Consider the following 19,802-nt stretch of genomic DNA (forward strand, 5'->3'; position numbering starts at 1 on the left):
ACCCACCCACCCCAAGAAAACTAATCCAGAAACCTTTCATGAAATAGCATTTCTTACAAGGACGAAACATACTTTAAACTCCCCAACACTTGAGAATCTTGATCACACAGAGATAGTATAATCTCAATCTTCATTTCACTATTGAAAAAAAAAATAACCTTACAGCTTCCAACTAATGAAAATTTGTTAGTACTAGACTAAAGATGAACTAATTGAATTCAGAACCAACTTCAATTGTTCAGGTTCCAAAATCCAGGAACAACTAAAAAAGTCCATCATCAACAACAACATACCACCTGCTAAATCCCACAAGTTGAGTCTGGCTAGGGTAGTAGAGAGGTTTGTTTCAGATAGATCCTCGGCTATGAAAAGCATATCAAAGCAGAACAAAAAAGAAATAATTGAAGTGAAGTACTTCAATACAAAGCATGATAAAGCACTCTATTAAAAAAGGAACAATAAATGCACCATAGTCGAAGTACATGAAGACAGTAAATAGTAACAGAAACCATGTTCATGAACTAGTTAAAACTATTAGCACATAGCTCGCAAAATATTTAACTAAATTTCCCCTACACCAACCTATGAATAGCTAAAAGTTAATACAGCCAGACAAAAAAACAGTTACCTTATGATCACCACCACCAGTGGCAAACCTAAGACCACCTGGCTGAATATCAATGGAGAAAATCTGCATACTCTCATGTCTAATCCAAGTAGGTTTCTCAGCAATCATCTTTCAAAATTCTGAAATTCTTGATTTCTTTGCTGCTAAACCCCAAAGACTCCACCTTTTTCACTCTAAACTCAAAAAACAAAAACCCCACAACTTCAAAATCAACATACCAAAGAAGAAACCCCCAAAATCAAACACAACAACAAAAAATAAATTACCCCCACAAGAAAAAAAAAGTAAAGAGATAAAACCCTAGTTGAGAAAAACAAAAAAAAGGGGGGAAAACCCAAAAAGGAGTAAAATTTGGACAAAAAAAATAATCTTGATTAATTCAGTTCCAAAAAAAAAAAACCCTAGATTTTGAAAGTAAAAGGTGAAGTGGGGTTGAAGTTTTATAAAAAAAAAAAAGAGATTTTTATTGCAAAATCCAATGATTTTGCTAACTGTCAAATCTAATAAAAAGATTAAAGACTGAAAAAAAAAATTGCAAAAAAAGTAGAAGAATATAATCAAAAAATTACTACACTATTCAAGTCTTGTGACACAAAACAGAAAAAAAAAACAGAAGAAAAAAAAGTGAAGTGTTCTATACCAGGTATTTTTGTAGGGTAAAAAAAAAATTGAGAGAAGACACAAAGGCGCATACATAAAATAAACTTTTTTTTTTTGGTTAGTGAACATATTGTTATGGGACAAGTTTTTCTTTTTATTATAGTAATGATGTTCGAGTCAGTTTACGACTTTAGGTAAATGAGTATTTTTATAAAATTATTTATTGATATTTATTAAATTAATAATCTTTTTAAGATAATATTTTTGATATATTTTTAAATAAAAAACTATTTTTTTATATAATTTTAAGGAATTTTCTATGTTGTTTGTATATAATTTATTCTCTCACCTTTATATATTGAATGAATGTTCTTAGTAAAGATTTAATGAATAATGTTTAATTATTGAAAATTAAAAATAGGAAAAATAAATGTATTTTTACAATGAATCATTGAATTTATTTTATAATGTTTTAATAAAATGAGAATATTGCAATGAATCATGCACATACATTGTGCTTTGTGTATAATGAATCTATTTTTTATATAATTTAATAAATATGATATATAGTTTAATAAGATATATGATTTTGATGTATTCAATATACTTATGTATAATAAATCATTATTTTTTATGCAAAATATGATATATAAATTAGTAAGATACAACTCAAAATTAATCTTTATTAAATCTAAAAACACTCTTTTAAGTTAATAAATATAAATTTATCGATTAAATAATACGTCTAAAAATAATTATATTTTATAATTCTGTCTATATTAATTTAGTAAAAAATTTTTGTGTAGCCTATTTGAATTAATATGTAATTTATAAAAAAAAATTAATCTAGTAATTTTAAATTGAATACATATGAAAAAAAAACTAGTAGTCGACCTCTAGTACGAACTTCAAACACCAAATGAATTTTTTTAAAAAAATATAATTTTTGAAAAAAACATTTAATCAAATTTTAATATTGCTATGTGAAATTATATTTTAAAAATACATAGTAGTACTACTTAAATTTCAGTTTCCAACTGTAAATCAAACAAACCGGCAATGATTCTAAGGTCGTGTTTGGAAAAAGTTAGGCCTTTTCTGCATTTCAAGAATCCATTGAACACCCATTGTTGTTCTCATTCATTCGCCATTGATTTTGAAGAAGAAGCTCAAACAAGTTGTTCTGTATCTTCAAATTATCTCTCTGCACACCAAGTGTTTGATGAAAAGTCTCAGAGAGTTTCTTTGAACAATCACTTGTTATTTGAGTACTCCCGGAATAGTTTCAATGTAGAAGCTCTGAATCTGTTTGTGGGTATTCATCGTAATGGATTTTTGATTGATGGGTCGAGTCTTTCTTGTATATTAAAGGTCTCTGCTTGTGTGTTTGATTTGTTTTTTGGTAAACAAGTGCATACTCTTTGTGTTAAATCTGGTTACTTTGACAATGTTAGTGTTGGGACTTCACTTGTTGACATGTATATGAAAATGGAGAATGTTGATGATGGTCAGAAATTTTTTGATGAAATGGAGGATAACAAGAATGTTGTGACTTGGACTTCATTACTTTCGGGTTATTCGTGTAATAAGTTGGTTGATAGAGCATTACAAGTGTTTCGTATAATGTTAGTTGGAGGAGTTAAGCCTAATGCGTTTACTTTCGCGACAGTTCTTGGAGTTTTGGCTGATAAATGTGTAGTTGAAGAAGGGATTCAAGTGCATAGTATGGTTATCAAGTGTGGTTTTGAGGCGATAACGTCTGTTGGGAATTCTTTGATTAACATGTATTTGAAATACGGGATGGTTAGAGAGGCTACAGCTGTATTTGAGGTTATGGGAGATAGGAATGAAGTATCTTGGAATGGTATGATAGCTGGTCTGGTGACTAATGGGCTTTATTCCGAAGCACTTAAGTTGTTCCACAAGATGAGACTTGCAGGTGTGGATATGACGCGATCAATTTATGTTACAGCTGTTAAATTATGTACTAGCCTTAAAGAATTGGTTTTTGCAAGACAGCTTCATGGTCGAGTTATGAAGAACGGGTTCTATTTTGACAATAACATCAGAACAGCGCTCATGGTCTCTTATACTAAGTCTGGAGAGATGGATGATGCCTTCAAGTTATTCTCTATAATGCATAAATTCAGGAATGTGGTTTCTTGGACCGCAATGATTGGCGGGTATATGCAGAATAATAGACCAGAGCAAGCGGCGAATCTCTTTTGCCAAATGAAAAAGGATGGGATAAGGCCAAACGATTTCACTTATTCAACTATTCTTGCAGCTCATCCGTCTATTTCACTGTTCCAAGTACATGCAGAAGTCATCAAAACTGAGTACCAGAGCTCACCTACTGTCGGAACTGCATTATTAGACGCCTATGTGAAAACAGGAGATACTGATGAGGCTGCGAAAGTTTTTGAAGAGATTGATGAGAAGGACATTATAACATGGTCTGCTATGTTATCTGGTTACGCGCAAAAAGGAGACATTCAAGGTGCTGTCAGAGTCTTCCGACAATTAGTCAAAGATGGGGTCAGGCCAAATGAGTTTACCTTCTCCAGTGTCATCAATGCGTGTGTTACTTCCATGGCATCAGTGGAGCAAGGAAAACAATTTCATTGTAGCGCGATCAAATCAAGTCACAGTAATGCCTTGTGTGTGAGCAGTGCCTTGGTAACTATGTATGCTAAGAGAGGAAACATAGAAAGTGCAAATGAGATTTTCAAGAGACAACCAGAAAGAGACTTAGTTTCATGGAACTCAATGATATCAGGATATGCCCAACATGGTTATGGAAGAAAAGCTCTAAAGATATTCGAGGAAATGCGGAAGAGGAATTTAGATATGGACAATATAACGTTCATAGGAGTTATCTCTGCTTGTACTCATGCTGGACTGCTAAATGAAGGTCAAAAATATTTTGAGATGATGGTAAACGACTTTCATATTTCACCAAAAATGGAGATATACTCTTGCATGGTAGACTTGTATAGCCGAGCTGGAATGCTGGATAAAGCCGTGGCTCTTATCAATAAAATGCCATTTCCTGCTGGTGCAATTGTGTGGCGTACTCTTCTGGCAGCAAGTCGAGTTCATCGCAATGTAGAGCTGGGGAAATTGGCGGCCGAGAATCTCATTTCTCTTCAGCCTCAGGACTCAGCTGCATATGTCCTCCTATCCAATCTCTATGCTGCAATTGGAGATTGGCAAGAAAGAGCGAAAGTAAGGAAACTAATGGATGTGAGAAAAGTAAAAAAGGAGATTGGGTATAGCTGGATTGAGGTTAAGAATAAGACCTATTCATTCATGGCAGGTGATGTTTCACATCCCCTATCTGACAGTATATACATGAAACTCGAAGAGTTACGTGGCCGATTGAAGGATGCAGGATATCAACCGGATACAAATTATGTTCTTCATGATGTGGAAGATGAACATAAAGAAACCATTCTTTCTCGGCACAGTGAAAGGTTAGCTATTGCTTTTGGATTGATTGCCACGCCTCCAGGAATTCCCATTCAGATAGTGAAGAATCTCAGAGTTTGTGGTGACTGTCACACTGTTATTAAATTAATATCAAAGATAGAAGGAAGGCAAATAGTCGTCAGGGATTCAAATAGATTCCATCACTTTAAAGGAGGTCTATGTTCTTGCGGTGATTATTGGTGAATTCAAGCTCTTCGAATAGACGAAGAGATAGCAGCATATCACATTTGGTTCCTGTATAAGCAAAAGCACCATTAACTAATGGAGCTTTAGCTGACAGGCCTATACCCGAAGTTGCATCAATTATCAGCCTCCAGATAATACTATCACTCATATGGTTATTTTGTTCATGGATTCAAACTTTGATAGTGCACAGTATAGAGGAAGAAACAGAGAATTTTCCAACTTGACATATCTACAGATTCAAGTAATTTTACTTACGGACTGAGGGATAGAAATGGTGTCATTTTGGCTGATTTTCAAGAGCAGTTGATAGATCGCGATCCGCCTTACAGAAAACAATCAGAAACTCAGAAGAATTAATGTGAGTGGAGGTTTTCTTTCCTGCAGATATAGAATGTCAGAGCCTCTTGTCACTTACCGAGAATCGAAGTATGTCATCGGGTATTTTGTTCAACATGGTTTTTCTGGTCTTGCTGCTCGTAATGCTGCATTCTGTAGGAAAGGTGGTCTTGCAACAACAATGATGACCAACTGGCAGCTCTTTCATTTCTAGCCCTCTTTCTGATTATGTTTTGAGTTGAACCTAACCTTGAGCATGTCAAACTCATGAAGGATGTGGAAATCTCAGAGTCCAGGAAGGACCATCCAGTAACGCCTTTTGACAATGGCGGACACTTCAGAGATTTCTTGCTACCCCATAAATCTATATTCAGATACAGGTTAGAACCATTAACTATGTTTATGCATTGCTACATTACTGAAGTTTATCTAACTGATGAGTCAATTCTATATCGACTCAATGAGTTGAAATATTCAGGTTTTTCCTCATATTTTATAAAAAATGACGAATTCCTCACTGTTTTCTTCTTATGTTGTAGGGACTGGTAACATGAATCTGCAGACTCAATTGATGATGAGGAAGTAGCTGCGATAAGTAGGAAAATCTGAAATGATTAGATCAATATGATTTGGGTATAAGATATACATTTCTTCATGTCATTTATACCAATAACTAGTGTATTGATAACTGTTCTTGGAGTAGTTGGTCCTGCCCTTAGCCTAAGTACCTATGATTTCATTTTTCAAGCAATTTTGCTTCACTTGTTCTACAACATTTGGTGACACCTTCATGGGCACATTCTTATCTGGGGTGGTCTCATTTAAATCGAAATCCCTCTCTGGGGCCATCTCGTTTAATCGAAATCAACTGACTCATAATAGTGAAAACTGGCACACACGCGTCAGATCCATTTGAAGATGAAGCTTGCACCAGTCATGAACTTTGAGCACACTTTGAGTCAGTAACTTCAGAAGGTAAGTAGGAATGCTCATGAAATGATTACAAAGTAATTGCAATTAGTATTGTAAAAGGAATACAACAAAAACACTAGCAAAATGTTCTGTCTTGACATTGATAAATACATGCAAAGCTAAAACTGATACAATCCAAGAAGGTAAACAATGTCAATCTCCCATTTGAAGAGCCTTTGAAAATCGCGAATTTTTCAGACAAGTAGAAGGGAGAAAAAATACAAATCACGGGTGTAGTAGTTATCGGAGACACATCAATCTCTTCAACCTTCTTCTCCAAATTCCTTTGTGAATCTGTCATGCACTTCAAGGTCGGATTTACTAACTGTTGGCCTTTGACGAGCAAGAACCTTATCAAAATCAGTCTTTGTAATGGGTGGCGGGATGATCTGCAAGGGCATTAATCAGCAAGCTGTTTATAACTAGTCCCGGCAGATAAGAAGACAGTTTATGTAAAGTCACATCAGAACTTCAGACTAGAATATTTACTAGGTAATTCTTTTTCTAGAGCAGAGGATCTACCGGAAACAACCCCCCTCTACCTAACAAGGGTAGGGTAAAGTCTGCGTATACTCTACAATCCTCAGACCCTAACTGTGGGAGCACATCAGGTCTGTTGTCGTTGTTAATTCTAATATCAGCTATTCAGATGTAGTTCATTAAAAGCACAATCTCTTCTTACATTTTAGTTCAACAAAATCATATGATGTGCAGATCTTTATGCGAGAATCACATTTAATTACTGTATTACTAGTGACTCAAAAGAAGTCAAATTTCCAGACATGTGCAGTCGTACGTACGCCCCGGCCCCAATATATTCCAGCTATAACTCATAAGAACTTTTTTATTGAGAAAGGTAAAGTTGCAGCCAAATAAAAAAAACTACGTAGGGCAGTGATCTCAAACTATAAATGTGTCCCGAATATCTACCTGGGACGCAAGTCCTTTAGCAGCAAGTTCCTGCATAGTTGTCTGCACAGCACCCCGTTGCTTCGGTCCGCATGGAATCCAGGTACCATTAGAAGTTTGAGTAAAGAACACAGCATCTTGTGTCTTACGTACAGGTTCAAATAGCACGTCCTTGACCTGTCCAAGAAGAAAAAGTATATAATATATGACGAGAACATGTTGGGCATCAAGGCAAATTCATTAAAGGAGACTTACACAAACAGAAACATCTGAACCAGAAAAACCTTCTGTCTTACGGGCCAGGTCTTCAAAGTCACTCTCGCTCAAGTTATGGGGGGTATCACCTAAATGAACCTGCACGTGTAACGAGCCAATCTAAATAAATCTAGCTCTCACAAATCGACTTGCAATATATTTCCTTGAACTTCACTTTCCAAGAAAAATCACAGAACAGGATTTTACTTTGAACATTTTTTTTATGAAGTAGTTTCATTTAAAGGCGGGATTTACTTTGAACATATGTTGCCGTGCCTTCAAATCAGGGAGCGGAATGTAGATACGCTTATCAAATCTTCGCCGTATAGCCTGAAAGGACAATTTCCGTCAGCAATAAATTCCTAAGATCCCACAACTTTAAACTGCAGATCATTCTTCACCTGATCTAGGGAATAGGGTGTATTTGTTGCCGCAAGTACAAGAACTTTATCATCATTGTGACCAACACCCTGAAAAAGCAAATTAAATAAGAAAAAGAAATCTATAGCCAGGGGGATTTCTCTTCATCTTTTCTTTCTGATAGGTCGAAGTTGGTTATGAGGGGTCCAGGAACCACATCATAGCTATGAATTATGATAGATCAATTACCTGCATCTGCACAAGGAGTTCTGTTTTAATACGTCGAGAAGCTTCACTTTCATTTCCTTCTCCTCGCTGCCCACACAAGGAATCAATTTCATCAACAAATATAATGGAAGGAGCGCTTTCTCGAGCCATTTGGAAGAGGTTCGAAACTAGCTTTTCACTTTCACCCATCCACTTGGATACAAGGTCTGATGACGAGACGCTGCACGAAAATAGCAGTTGGCACTCGCCAACTTTACAGCGTAAGCTCTTGAAAATGGGAAACTGAGAAAATAACTGACAAAGAACAGATACACGACGACTGTATTCATGTTAGCAATTCATGTTTATATGCCTCCATCAAGATGATTATGTGCAAATTTAAACGAGAAACTAGATAGTGCAAAATGGAAGTTATATTACCACTGAGAACTGCAGAGATTTCACAGAATAATTGCAGGTATAGAATCATTCAAGGAATCAGGAATCTTGACATCGCCGGCAAAATGGAAGCCGAGTATATTAAAATTTCAGGAAAAGGGTCATTGTACTATGTACATATTATATTTTGTTTCTAAAAAGGCATCAATCCAATAATATCACATCCTATAGCTTGGTTGTCTCTATTCACGAGATGTTAGGCATCCCAATAACCCCCACAACTCATTGGTCATCCCCTTATGCTAGACTATAGTCTTCACACCCTGAATACTTCCTAAGATACACATGCAAAGACATTTATATTATGACTTAAGGGTGGATGTACCTCTATGGCACAGCTACTCTATAGAATTGATACCAAGTCAAAACATTCAACACCCCTGGATACTAGACTATATTTATCAAGCAATTCCAACATCAGATTCTGTCTTAGATGTATAAATCTGCAAGTGATACACCACCAAGGGAGACAACCCAGATATGCCATTTCTGGAGGAAAAGAACCTCATGGGAAGTAGACACTCAAAAGAACCATAAAATCTCAAGAAAAATAAAGCTAATACAAATACTATATTTTATGAGCAGACAGTCATTTCCCACAACAAATAACGAGCAACACCGACGAAACTATAAGGCCAATGGATCATGACCAAGATGGTAAATTAGCAGGAGTTAATTAAGATTCAAACAAAACACAAACTTTTTGACGTACTGAGCATATAAAGAGGCTTACATCAGCCAACTCCACGCAAAGGCACAAGCACCATCCCACACTCCAAGAAGGAAAACAAAGGCAATGTAAAAGACTCCTAGTTGACTTGGATATTGAACCACATTCTGTATTTAGTGATTGAGCCCTTTTACGTTTCTTACTACTACTGATCCTTGACTCAAGCACCAAATTACATCAAAACATCGTTCATGCAAAGAAGAAAATAAACAAAAAAAAATGAGAAAGGAAGGTCATAAAACTATAATAATAAAGAAATTATGAGAAAGGAAGGCCCAAAAAAAAACTACAAAGGAAATTAAATAAGAACCAAACAAGAAAATGGTACATCTTCTCCCCCGACTTCTTATTGGTATTCTGAAATTTTCCTTTATAATCTTAAGGGATGCTAAGCAGATCCTCATTTTGCTCAAGATCTTTTTTTTCTTCACACATGACAGACGATATGATGTACAAATTTCGCAATTTAAATACAGCCTTTGGTATACAAAATAAAAACTGCAGTGAATCAGGAAATATCTGAAGTTAGTAGCTTCGATTTGCTATAAAATGGACGACATAAACACAATTGCATGTAGGAAGACAAATACCTAAAAAAAGTGGATTCCGCTTCAGTAGCAACAGCTTTGGCCAAGTAAGACTTTCCTGTCCCAGGAGGACCATAAAGAAGAAAAGCTCTCCACGGTCGCCTCTTTCCTGTAGGTACACGAGAAAGGAGAACAAAAACACTCAAACTGTTGTGAACAAAAGCACCCAAAAAATTGCTCAAGTTATGTCATGCACACGTTGCAGAACAACTCAACCATCTCTAATATAACACACAGAGAAAAAGAACATAATACTCACAAGTTTTTTTTCCTTAATGATTTTTATCCCACTACAACTTTTTTGGTTGAGCTAGGAAGAGCTGTAACATGTATAAAGAGAAATTCCAAAATGTGGGATTTACTCAGAGTTCACCTCTCATACTTCAAAAGAAAAAGCCAGACAACCAACTGTCTCTAATTGCTAAGCAAGGCAATTAACCAATCAGTCACCCAAGTATAGAAGACCATTTGCTCAAGATCACGCAGTCACAGGCGAAGAACTTCCACCTTCACATCAAGGCTCTTCAGGAATCTAGTCATGAGACTCTCACAATTGTACCTAACGCCCTTTGGCAGCCTAGCCTTCTTCATTGTGGACTTCAGCATTTTCTTTACCAAACTTCACATTTCAACACTTACGCACAGACGCGCTCACACAAATGTTGAAAGACATTTAGAATGTAGAGAAGTTAACTCATCCACAACATCAGTAATAACCTAAGAAATTCTTAAACATGCTCAACAAAAAGCAATTCATTTCTTACTCATATTCAGCTATCCACAGACTAACCTGGCACTTTGTGGTCCCCAAATTGAAAGGTTTAAAATGTACAATTGGTAAAGACTTAAACCTACTTCTTTCCAGAAGTTAAAAACTAGAACTATTGGAACCCATGTAACCCCAATTACGACATAAGTGTCTTCTAACTAATACTCCACAGTGTTTGGTTTGCAACATAAAACTCTGTATAACTGCCTATAATACCCACTGGATAATAAGCACTATAATGCCTTTAACGACACCTAACATCATATTGCTACTTCCTTCATCCAAGAAAACTGAAGGCATAATACATAAACAGACGCTCAAACTTGCCTCAGCTCTCACCTGGCAACTAAAGACTCCAACTTGTCCCCACTATGTCTCGTGGATACCCTGCACTGGTGTAGCTCTTAAATTATGTAGGTGTCTAGATGATCATTTGTAAGTTGGGAGTGTTCAACGGACACGGTGGAGATGAGTTGCAGTGTCAAGATAGAGTGCTTACTTGCTAGCTAAGGGAATGTTTGAGTGTCTGTTTATGTATTGTGCCAAAAAATAATTGTGTTTAAGCTACTTCAGAATCACAAGAAAACCATCAATTAAAGCAACAATCTTTACTAGCAAAATGCAGCAATTACAGACACAAAAAGAAAATCCAACAAAAGCTAACAGACACACACCTGTGAAGAACTGAGGGAATTTCACAGGCAAAATGACAGCTTCCTGCAACGCCTGTTTAGCACTCTCCAATCCAGCAACATCATTCCACTTCACATTAGGTTTCTCTCTAACAATTGCTGAATTAAGCCCAGCCCTTAGCTTAGACTGCTCAGGATCCTCCCCATCCTCACCATCCTTAGGCTTAGTCTTAGGCTTAGCAATTACAGCTGCATCTCCTCCATTTGGACCAGGCCCACTCCCACCCTCATCCAACACAGCCCTAATCTCCTCCGCCCGGCGTAAATACTCTGTAAATTTCTGGGTAATTGCCTCCTTAATCTTAGGATTCTTCTCGTACTTCAAATGGGTCTTGAAGTACTCCAATGCATTCATATACAACGGAAATGCCTTTGCATAGTTTCCACTATTGTCCTCTTGCACTGCTTGCCTTACGTACTCAATTGCTTGCTCCTTAAAATTGCTATACATCTTCAATCATATAAAATAAAATAAACCACAATACTAACCAAGCAAATTTCAGGGTTTTGATCAGAACTCAAAAGGGTGTCCGAAAAACCACCAAACTAACCAAGAAAATTAATGGGTTTTCATCAGAACTCAAAAGGGTGTTCGAAAAAAGTTGATTTAAGAAAAAAAATTCAATAAACAGTGCTCTGAGTAATGGATCTTTTTGAAGATTTTGAGCTTTTTTGGGTGGATTAGGAACCCTAAAATTGGGGATTTTGGTTTTGGTTTAAGAAAAACATTGATTAGAGATCGAAAGTTGGATTATGGAAGAAGAAAACATTTGAAAGAATCGTAATTTGTGAGTTTGAACGTTGAATTTACAGGGGAGAAGTGCTTTGTCGGCTTCTTTTAACGAAAGGAAAAAGGCCTAAAATATTGGCTTAAAATAGATTTTCGTTTTACAATTACCAAACCTTTAAATTATATTAAATGTTATAGCTACTGTTAATCGAAAATTTTAATTTAAAATCACAATAATAATTTCACCTACTTTTGCTATTAGCTTGATTTGTACTAAAAAATAATAACGTATATTGACAAGTAAATAAACAAAACGGACATTGAAATTTTTTGAAATGTATGAACTCAGAATTTGTATGTATTAACCCTATTTGTGTATACAAACGGACGAAAATATACAACTGTAGCCTCAATAGCAATCGAAACTACAGTTATAGAGCCTTATTATGTCTATTATATATGTTTCCTATTTCTGAAACTTTATCAATAATTATTTTCTTTATGGAAGTGCTAAGTTAAACAGTGACAAATAAAAAATGAGCGGCGGGAATATTATTTTACTAGAGAAGAGTTTGCCAAGAGCATAAGACTAATAACATCTTATTTTAGAAAATGAAGATCAGTTCCATCTTCACTACAACATACACCTTCATTCAATATTAGTTACTATATTGAAATTAGAGTTATAAGGTAAAATATACACTTGGAAGTAAAGGATTGTTTTTACTGTTATTCCTGTTTCCAGTAGATGACGACACAACTCAAACCTTATCATATGACAACAACTTTACTAGTTATGCCGAGGAAGCTTCCTTGGCCACAAGAAAAGAGAGGTTACAAACTTTCTTACTATTAGCAACAGTGGATTGTGAATTAAATAATTGCAGATAGAATTGTAAAAGAAATACAACAAAGAGACTAGCAAAATGCACTGTCTTGACATTGATAAATACATGAAAAGCTAAAACTGATACAATCCAAGAAGGGAAACAATGTCAATCTCCCATTTGAAGAGCCTTTGAATAATGCGAATTTTTCAGACAAGTATAGGGGAGAAAGAACGCAGATCATGGCAACTCCAGGTGTAGCAGTACATATCAATCTCATCAACCTTCTTCTCCAAACTCTTTTGTGAATCTGTCATGCACTTCAAGGTCGGATTTACTAACTGTTGGCCTTTGACGAGCAAGAACCTTATCAAAGTCTGTCTTTGTAATGGGGGGCGGTATGATCTGCAAAGGCATTAAGCAGCAGGATGCTTAGCTAGTCCAGCCCGTTAAGATCACAATTTATCCAAAGCCATATTAGAACTTCAGACTAAAAGATTACTAGATGATTCTAATATCAGCTACTGAGACACGGGTCTGTCGCAAATAGCCTATCTACCTTCATAAGATAGGGGTAAGGACACTATCCTCCCCCGACCCACTTGTGAGGAGTATATTATTGTTTGATTCTAATATTAGCTACTAATTCTTCCTTTTTCGGGGTAATCAAGCTATTCAGAATTGACACTTAGACAGATGTAGTTCAGTAAATCTTACATTTTAGTTCAACATAACCATATGATGGGCAGATAGTAACGTTAGAATCATATTTAATTATTGCATTACTAGTGACTCAAAATAAATCAAGTTTCCAGACATGTGCAGTATTTGGCTAAGTGACCAGATTAAAAATTAATTATGGCAGTGATCTCGAACAATAAATGTATCCCAAAGATCTACCTGGGATGCAAGTCCTTTAGCAGCAAGCTCCTGCATAGTTGTCTGCACAGCACCCTGTTGCTTTGGTCCGCATGGTATCCAGGTACCATTAGAAGTCTGAGTAAAGAATACAGCATCTTGTGTCTTACGTACGGGTTCAAATAGCACATCCTTAACCTGTCCAAGAAGAGAAAGTATATAAATATATTAGGAGAATAAAGAGGAATTGCCCCCTTTTTTCTTTCAGTGTTTAGCAAATTCAAGTGGATTGGTGTAGGAGAAAGAGTCTCTTCCAACTACAAACTCACAAACAACATGTCGGGCATAAAGTCAAATTCATTAGGGTCCAGACTTACACAAACAGAAACATCGGAACCAGAAAAACCTTCTGTCTTACGGGCCAGGTCTTCAAAGTCACTCTCGCTTAAGTTATGGGGGGTATCACCTAAATGAACCTGCACGTGTAACAAGCCAATCTAAATAACTCTAGCTCTCACAAGTCGAGTTGCAGTATATTTCCTTGAACTTCACTTTCCAAGAAAAATCACAGAACGGGATTTACTTTGAACATGTGTTGCCGTGCCTTCAAATCTGGGAGCGGAATGTAGATACGCTTATCAAATCTTCGCCGTATAGCCTGTAAAGGACACTTTCCGTCAGCAATAAAATTTCTAAGATCCACAACTTTAGAGTGCAGATCATTCTTCACCTGATCTAGGGAATAGGGTGTATTTGTTGCCGCAAGTACAAGAACTTTATCATCATTGTGACCAACACCCTGAAAAAACAAATTAAATAAGAAAAAGAAATCTATAGCCAGGGAGATTTCTCTGCTCTTTTCTTTCCGATAGGTCGAAGTTGGTTATGAGAGGTCAAGGAGCCACATCATAGCTATGATAGATCAATTACCTGCATCTGCACAAGGAGTTCTGTTTTAATACGTCGAGAAGCTTCACTTTCGTTTCCTTCTCCTCGCTGCCCACACAAGGAATCAATTTCATCAACGAATATAATGGAGGGAGCGCTTTCACGAGCCATTTGGAAAAGGTTTGAAACTAGCTTTTCACTTTCACCCATCCACTTGGATACAAGGTCCGATGACGAGACACTGCATGAAAATAGCAGTTGGCACTCGCCAACTTTACAGCGTAAGTTCTTGAAAATGGGAAACTGAAAAAATAACTGACAAAGAACAGATACATGATGACTATATTCATGCAAGGAACTCATGTTTTTATGCATCCATCAAGATGGTCATGTGCAAGTTTAAAAGAGAAATCAATAATAAAAATGGAAGATTTATTACCACTGAGAACTGCAGAGATTAGAATATTTGCAGGTATAGGATCATTCGAGGACGCAGGCATCTTGAGATCTCCCACATAATGGCAGCAGAGAATATCAAAATTTCAGGAGAAGGGCCCATTATACATATACTTTTTGCTTCTAGAAAAACATCAACATATTGCATGATTTCACTTGCTATCCCTTGGTTGTCACAATTCATGAAAATGTTTGGCACCCCAATAACCCCCACAGGAGTCCGGTGACAGGACATATTTTTGTTGTTGTTGTTGGGAGGGTTAGCATAAAAGAACAACTACTACGAAGCAAAAGCTCTACATGTTGACCTTCATTGGAGGTCTTTGCAACATAACAAAACTGATGAATCCTGATTGTATAATCCTACTAAAATTTTATTATTATAAGCTTGAATTGTTATTGAAATTACTGCAATCACAAACAAGGCCTTAACTGAAGGTTCAATTTGACTCCGCTCTACATCAACATCTTGCATGATGTACTAGTCTAATCTTAATATTCACGGGATAGCATCACTTGCATTGGCGTTAGACGTGTCTACCAAACTGGAGATATACAAGATGATCTCATCCAGAGGTCAAAATCAGGATAATGCTGAGATGCAGAACCATAAAATCCAAAAAAATAAAACGGCTCATTGGTCATCCCCATCTGCTAGACTAAAGCCTTCACATCCTGAATACTTCCTAAGATGCCCATGCAAAGCCAGTGATATTATGACTAAGCTGGATGTGTTCTTCTATGGCACGGCTGCTCTATAAATTGGTACGAAAACAAAACATTCAACACCCTTGAACACCAAAGTATGTTTATCAACCAATTCCAACATCACATTCTGTCCTAGATGTATAGATCTGCAAGTGACACACCACCGAGGGGGACAACCCCGATATGACATTTCTGGAGAAAAAGAACCTCATGGGAAGTAGATATTCAAAAGATTCATAAAGCGTCATAAAAAAAATAAAGCTAATATAAATACTACTCCCTCCTCCCAAAATAAATGTCACTTTAGCAAAAAAAATTGCCCAAAATAAGTGTCACCTTAGGAATTCAAGACAAAATTAGCATGTTTTTCCAACTATATCCTTATACTCCATCTTCTTAGTAGTGTTCAATTTTCAAAAGACATTTATTAAATAAGGTAGTTGCATAAACTACACATTATATTATTGATTTCTTAATGGACGTGATTTTTGCCAAGGTGACACTTATTTCGGGATGGAGGGAGTATAGTTAATGAGCACACAATCATCCCCACAACAGATAAGGGGCAACACCCATGAAACTACAAAGCCCTTAACTCATGGATCATGAACAAGATGGTTTAGCAGGATTAATTAAGATTCAAACAAAACAAAACATTCTGGGCATATTGAGTATATAAAGAGGCTTACATCAGCCAACTCGAAAGGCACAAGTACCATCCCACACTCCAAGAAGGAAAACACAGGCAATGTAAATATTTCCTAGTTGACTTGGATATTGAACCACATTTTGTATTTAGTGATTGAGCCCTTTATGTTCCTTATTACTTCTGATTCTTGATAAAGAAACCAGATTACATAAAAACATCATCTACGAAAAGAAGAAAATCAACACAAATTATGAGAAAGAAAGGTCATAAAAACTATACAGATAATAAATTATGAGAAAGGAAGGCCAAAAGATAAACTATACAGAAGATAAAATAAAATAAAGAACCTAACAACCAAATGGACAAAATCAGTTGCATCTTCTCCCCAGACTTCTTTTTAGTATTGATATTCTATAATTTTCCTTTATAATCTTTAATGCTGCTAAGCAGATCCTCATTTTACTTGAGATCTTATTTGTTTACTAATAACAGGTGATATAATGAACCAAATTAGCAATTTAAATACAGCCTTTGGGTTTTTCCAAAATAAAAGCTGCAGTAAATCAGGAAATATGTGAAGTTGATAGCTCTGATTTGCAGTAAATGGACACCATTATAAATGAACACAATTGCAAGTAGGAGGGCAAATACCTAAAAAAGGTGGAGTCAGCTTCAGTAGCAACAGCTTTGGCCAAGTAAGACTTCCCTGTCCCAGGAGGACCATAAAGAAGAAAAGCTCTCCACGGTCGCCTCTTGCCTGTAGGTACATGAGAAAGGAGGAAAAAAGCACTCAAATTGGTGTGAACAAAAGCACCCAAAAAGTTACTCAAGTTATGTGATGCGCACATGGCAAAACTACTCAACCATCTCTAATGTCCCACGAAGAGAAAAAGAACATAATACTCACATGTTTTTTGCCTTAACGATATTTATCCCACTACAAATCTTTTGGTAGAGCTAGGAGGAGTTGTAACATGAATCCTGGACCAACTATAAAGAGAAATTCCAAATTACGAGATTTACTCAGAGATCACCTCTTGTACCAATGCAATTAACTAATCAGTCTCCCAAGTATATAAGACAATTTTCTCACAACCATGCAGTCACGGGCAAAGAATACCCACTTTCTTTGCCGAACTTCACATTTCAAAATGCACACATACACACGCACACACAAATGGTTAAAAGTTGTAAGGCATTTAGAATGTAGAGAAAGTAACTCATCCCCAACATAACTAATAATCTAAGAACTCAACAAAAAGCATGTTCATTTTCTACTCCTATTTGGTTATCCATAGACTAACCTGGCCCTTAGTGTTCCCCAAATTAAAACGGTTTAAAACATTCAATAGGTAAAGACTCAAACTTACTTCTTTCTATAAGTTAAAAACTATAACTATTGGAACCCATGTAACCCTGACATAAGTGAAAATCTTTCTAACTAGTAGTCGAAAGTGTTTGGTTTGCAACATAAAACTATGTATAACTGCCTGTAGTCCCCACTTCCCACTGCATAATAAGCACTATAATCCCTTAACAACACCTAATATCTTATTGACTTATTTCTACTTCATTTACCCAAAAGAAATAAGGCATAATTCATAAACAATACACTCAAACTTGATAAATCACCAAGCAAGTAAGCACTCCAACTTTGAGAGTGCACATCAAGACGCCTCGGCTGACTTAGGAGATGTCTAGATGATCATCTTGTAAGTTGGAGTGTTTAACAGACATAGTGGAGACAAGTTGAAGTGTCTAGATGTGCATATGCAAGTTGGAGAGCTTACTTGCTAGCTAAGACCAAGTTTGAGCCTCTGTTTATGTATTAAGCTACTTCATAATGACAAAGCAAACCATCAATTAGAGCAACAATCTTTACTAGCAAAATGCAGCATTAACACAAAAACAATCCAACAAAAGCATACACACACCTGTGAAGAACTGAGGGAATTTCACAGGCAAAATGACAGCTTCCTGCAACGCCTGTTTGGCACTCTCCAATCCAGCAACATCATTCCACTTCACATTAGGTTTCTCTCTAACAATTGCTGAATTAAGCCCAGCCCTAAGTTTAGACTGCTCCGGATCCTCCCCATCCTCACCATCCTTAGGCTTAGTCTTAGGCTTAGCAATCACAGCTGCATCACCTCCATTTGGACCAGGCCCACTTCCACCCTCATCCAACACAGCCCGAATCTCCTCCGCCCGGCGTAAATACTCAGTAAATTTCTGGGTAATTGCCTCCTTTATCTTAGGATTCTTCTCGTACTTCAAATGGGTCTTAAAGTACTCCAATGCATTCATATACAACGGAAATGCCTTTGCATAGTTTCCACCATTGTCCTCTTGCACTGCTTGCCTTACATACTCAATTGCTTGCTCCTTAAAATTGCTATACATCTTCGATCATATAAAAAAAAACCAAGAAAATTTCTGGGTTCTGATCAGAACTCAAAAGGGTGTCCGAAGAACCACACAATTAACCAAACAAATTTACGGGTTTTGATCAGAACTCAACAGGGTGTTCCGAGAAACCACAAAACTAGCCAAAAAACTTTCTGGGTTTTGCTCAGAACTCAAAAGGGTGTTCAGAAAGAAAGCTGATTTTAGAAAAGATCGTATGAACAGTGTCCTAAGTAATGGATCTTTCTGAAGCTTTTGAGCATTTCTTTTTTTTGTGGATTAGGTGATAGATATGAACCCTAGAAATAGGGGATTTTTGGCTAATTCAATGAAAGATTGATTAGAGATCAAACAAAGAAGATCGGAAAATATTTGAAAAAATCGAAATTTGAGAATTTGAAAGTTGAATTTACAGGGGAGAAAAGGATTACAAGTTTGAAAGAATCCAATTTACAGGAGAAATGTTTTGTCATACGCGTGAGATACACGTAAGGCTGCCTATTCAGGAATCATACATGTTATTATCGTATCGTGGAGTCTAAAAATGATAGAATATAACAAATTTTACTCATATCTCGTAAAAGTATAGATAGAAAGTGAAGTGAGATTGTTCTTAGTGGATTCTCTATGTAAAACAAATTATTTTCAGATGAAAAATAAAATGATAAAGACGATGAAATAATATGAAATGAAGAGACGTACAATATAAAAAAGAATATGAATAATGACAATAAACGGAAAAAAAAGAGTAATACAACAAGGTAAAGTCATAGTTAAAACACAAATGTTTGGACCAACTTAAAGTCTACAACAAACTCATTTTTATTGGCAAAAGGCACAAGTATCTCATCTTGAGGTTACAATATATATCATACCTTAATTGGGCAAGGTGTATCAGTCTCATTCTTGAATTGGCTTCAAACCTAAATTGAGCAAGGTATAACCCTAGCCCATATCGACCTGAAAAGACCTAATTGACCCTAACCCATAGTGACCGGCCAAACAAGGCCGATAGAATAAGCCAACCAAACAAACCTAGCCCTAGTTGTATTTGACAGGAAGAACAAGGTTGAACAAGCCTTACGTTGATCCATATTG

The 19,802-nt window shown here is 36.2% G+C and overlaps 4 protein-coding genes across 9 annotated transcripts in view; 1 reads left to right on the plus strand and 3 right to left on the minus strand.

Moving 5' to 3' along the window:
* LOC107004876 (protein HIRA) overlaps positions 1–959 on the minus strand; it is a 9,286-nt gene extending 8,327 nt beyond the window's left edge. Inside the window, exon 1 of the mRNA XM_015203273.2 lies at positions 629–959. Coding sequence (XP_015058759.1) covers positions 629–736 — 108 coding nt within the window. The 5' untranslated portion in view covers positions 737–959. The remainder of the gene's footprint in view (positions 1–628) is intronic.
* Positions 960–2,238: 1,279 nt separating this feature from the next.
* Positions 2,239–5,989, plus strand: LOC107004465 (pentatricopeptide repeat-containing protein At2g27610). The gene is made up of 2 exons (XM_015202662.2): positions 2,239–5,622; positions 5,782–5,989. Exon 1 carries the CDS (start codon positions 2,288–2,290, stop codon positions 4,901–4,903), a length of 2,616 nt encoding a protein of 871 aa, XP_015058148.1. The 5' UTR covers positions 2,239–2,287; the 3' UTR covers positions 4,904–5,622; positions 5,782–5,989.
* Positions 5,990–6,230: 241 nt separating this feature from the next.
* On the minus strand, positions 6,231–12,062 carry LOC107004466 (protein SUPPRESSOR OF K(+) TRANSPORT GROWTH DEFECT 1-like). Of its 3 annotated transcripts, none has more exons than XM_015202663.2 (8): positions 11,165–12,010; positions 9,725–9,830; positions 7,988–8,186; positions 7,780–7,848; positions 7,634–7,708; positions 7,379–7,477; positions 7,145–7,300; positions 6,231–6,603 (listed from the first exon to the last, which is right to left on the minus strand). In XM_015202663.2, the coding sequence occupies exons 1-8, from the start codon at positions 11,631–11,633 to the stop codon at positions 6,478–6,480; spliced, it is 1,299 nt and encodes a 432-aa protein (XP_015058149.1). In that variant the 5' UTR covers positions 11,634–12,010; the 3' UTR covers positions 6,231–6,477. The 3 variants fall into 3 exon arrangements, 1 of the variants encoding a protein (XP_015058149.1); XR_003575214.1 differs by having other exon boundaries at positions 6,579–6,603; positions 7,988–8,217; positions 11,165–12,058; XR_003575213.1 differs by lacking the exons at positions 6,231–6,603; positions 7,145–7,300; positions 7,379–7,477; positions 7,634–7,708 and adding an exon at positions 9,138–9,632 and having other exon boundaries at positions 7,779–7,848; positions 11,165–12,062.
* Positions 12,063–12,661: 599 nt separating this feature from the next.
* Positions 12,662–19,214, minus strand: LOC107004469 (protein SUPPRESSOR OF K(+) TRANSPORT GROWTH DEFECT 1). 4 transcript variants are annotated; one of them, XM_015202665.2, is made up of 8 exons: positions 18,233–19,202; positions 16,950–17,055; positions 14,528–14,726; positions 14,328–14,396; positions 14,181–14,255; positions 13,975–14,073; positions 13,640–13,795; positions 12,662–13,144 (listed from the first exon to the last, which is right to left on the minus strand). In XM_015202665.2, exons 1-8 carry the CDS (start codon positions 18,699–18,701, stop codon positions 13,019–13,021), a joined length of 1,299 nt encoding a protein of 432 aa, XP_015058151.1. In that variant the 5' UTR covers positions 18,702–19,202; the 3' UTR covers positions 12,662–13,018. The 4 variants fall into 4 exon arrangements, 3 of the variants coding, with proteins under 3 accessions (XP_015058151.1, XP_027768723.1, XP_027768724.1); XR_003575215.1 differs by lacking the exons at positions 12,662–13,144; positions 13,640–13,795; positions 13,975–14,073 and having other exon boundaries at positions 14,244–14,255; positions 14,528–14,757; positions 18,233–19,214; XM_027912922.1 differs by lacking the exons at positions 12,662–13,144; positions 13,640–13,795; positions 13,975–14,073; positions 14,181–14,255; positions 14,328–14,396 and adding an exon at positions 14,925–14,993 and having other exon boundaries at positions 14,585–14,726; positions 18,233–19,214.
* Positions 19,215–19,802: the final 588 nt, after the last annotated feature.

This window comes from Solanum pennellii, chromosome 11 (genome assembly GCF_001406875.1).
Source record: "Solanum pennellii chromosome 11, SPENNV200".
In the NCBI taxonomy this organism is placed as follows: Eukaryota; Viridiplantae; Streptophyta; class Magnoliopsida; order Solanales; family Solanaceae; genus Solanum; species Solanum pennellii.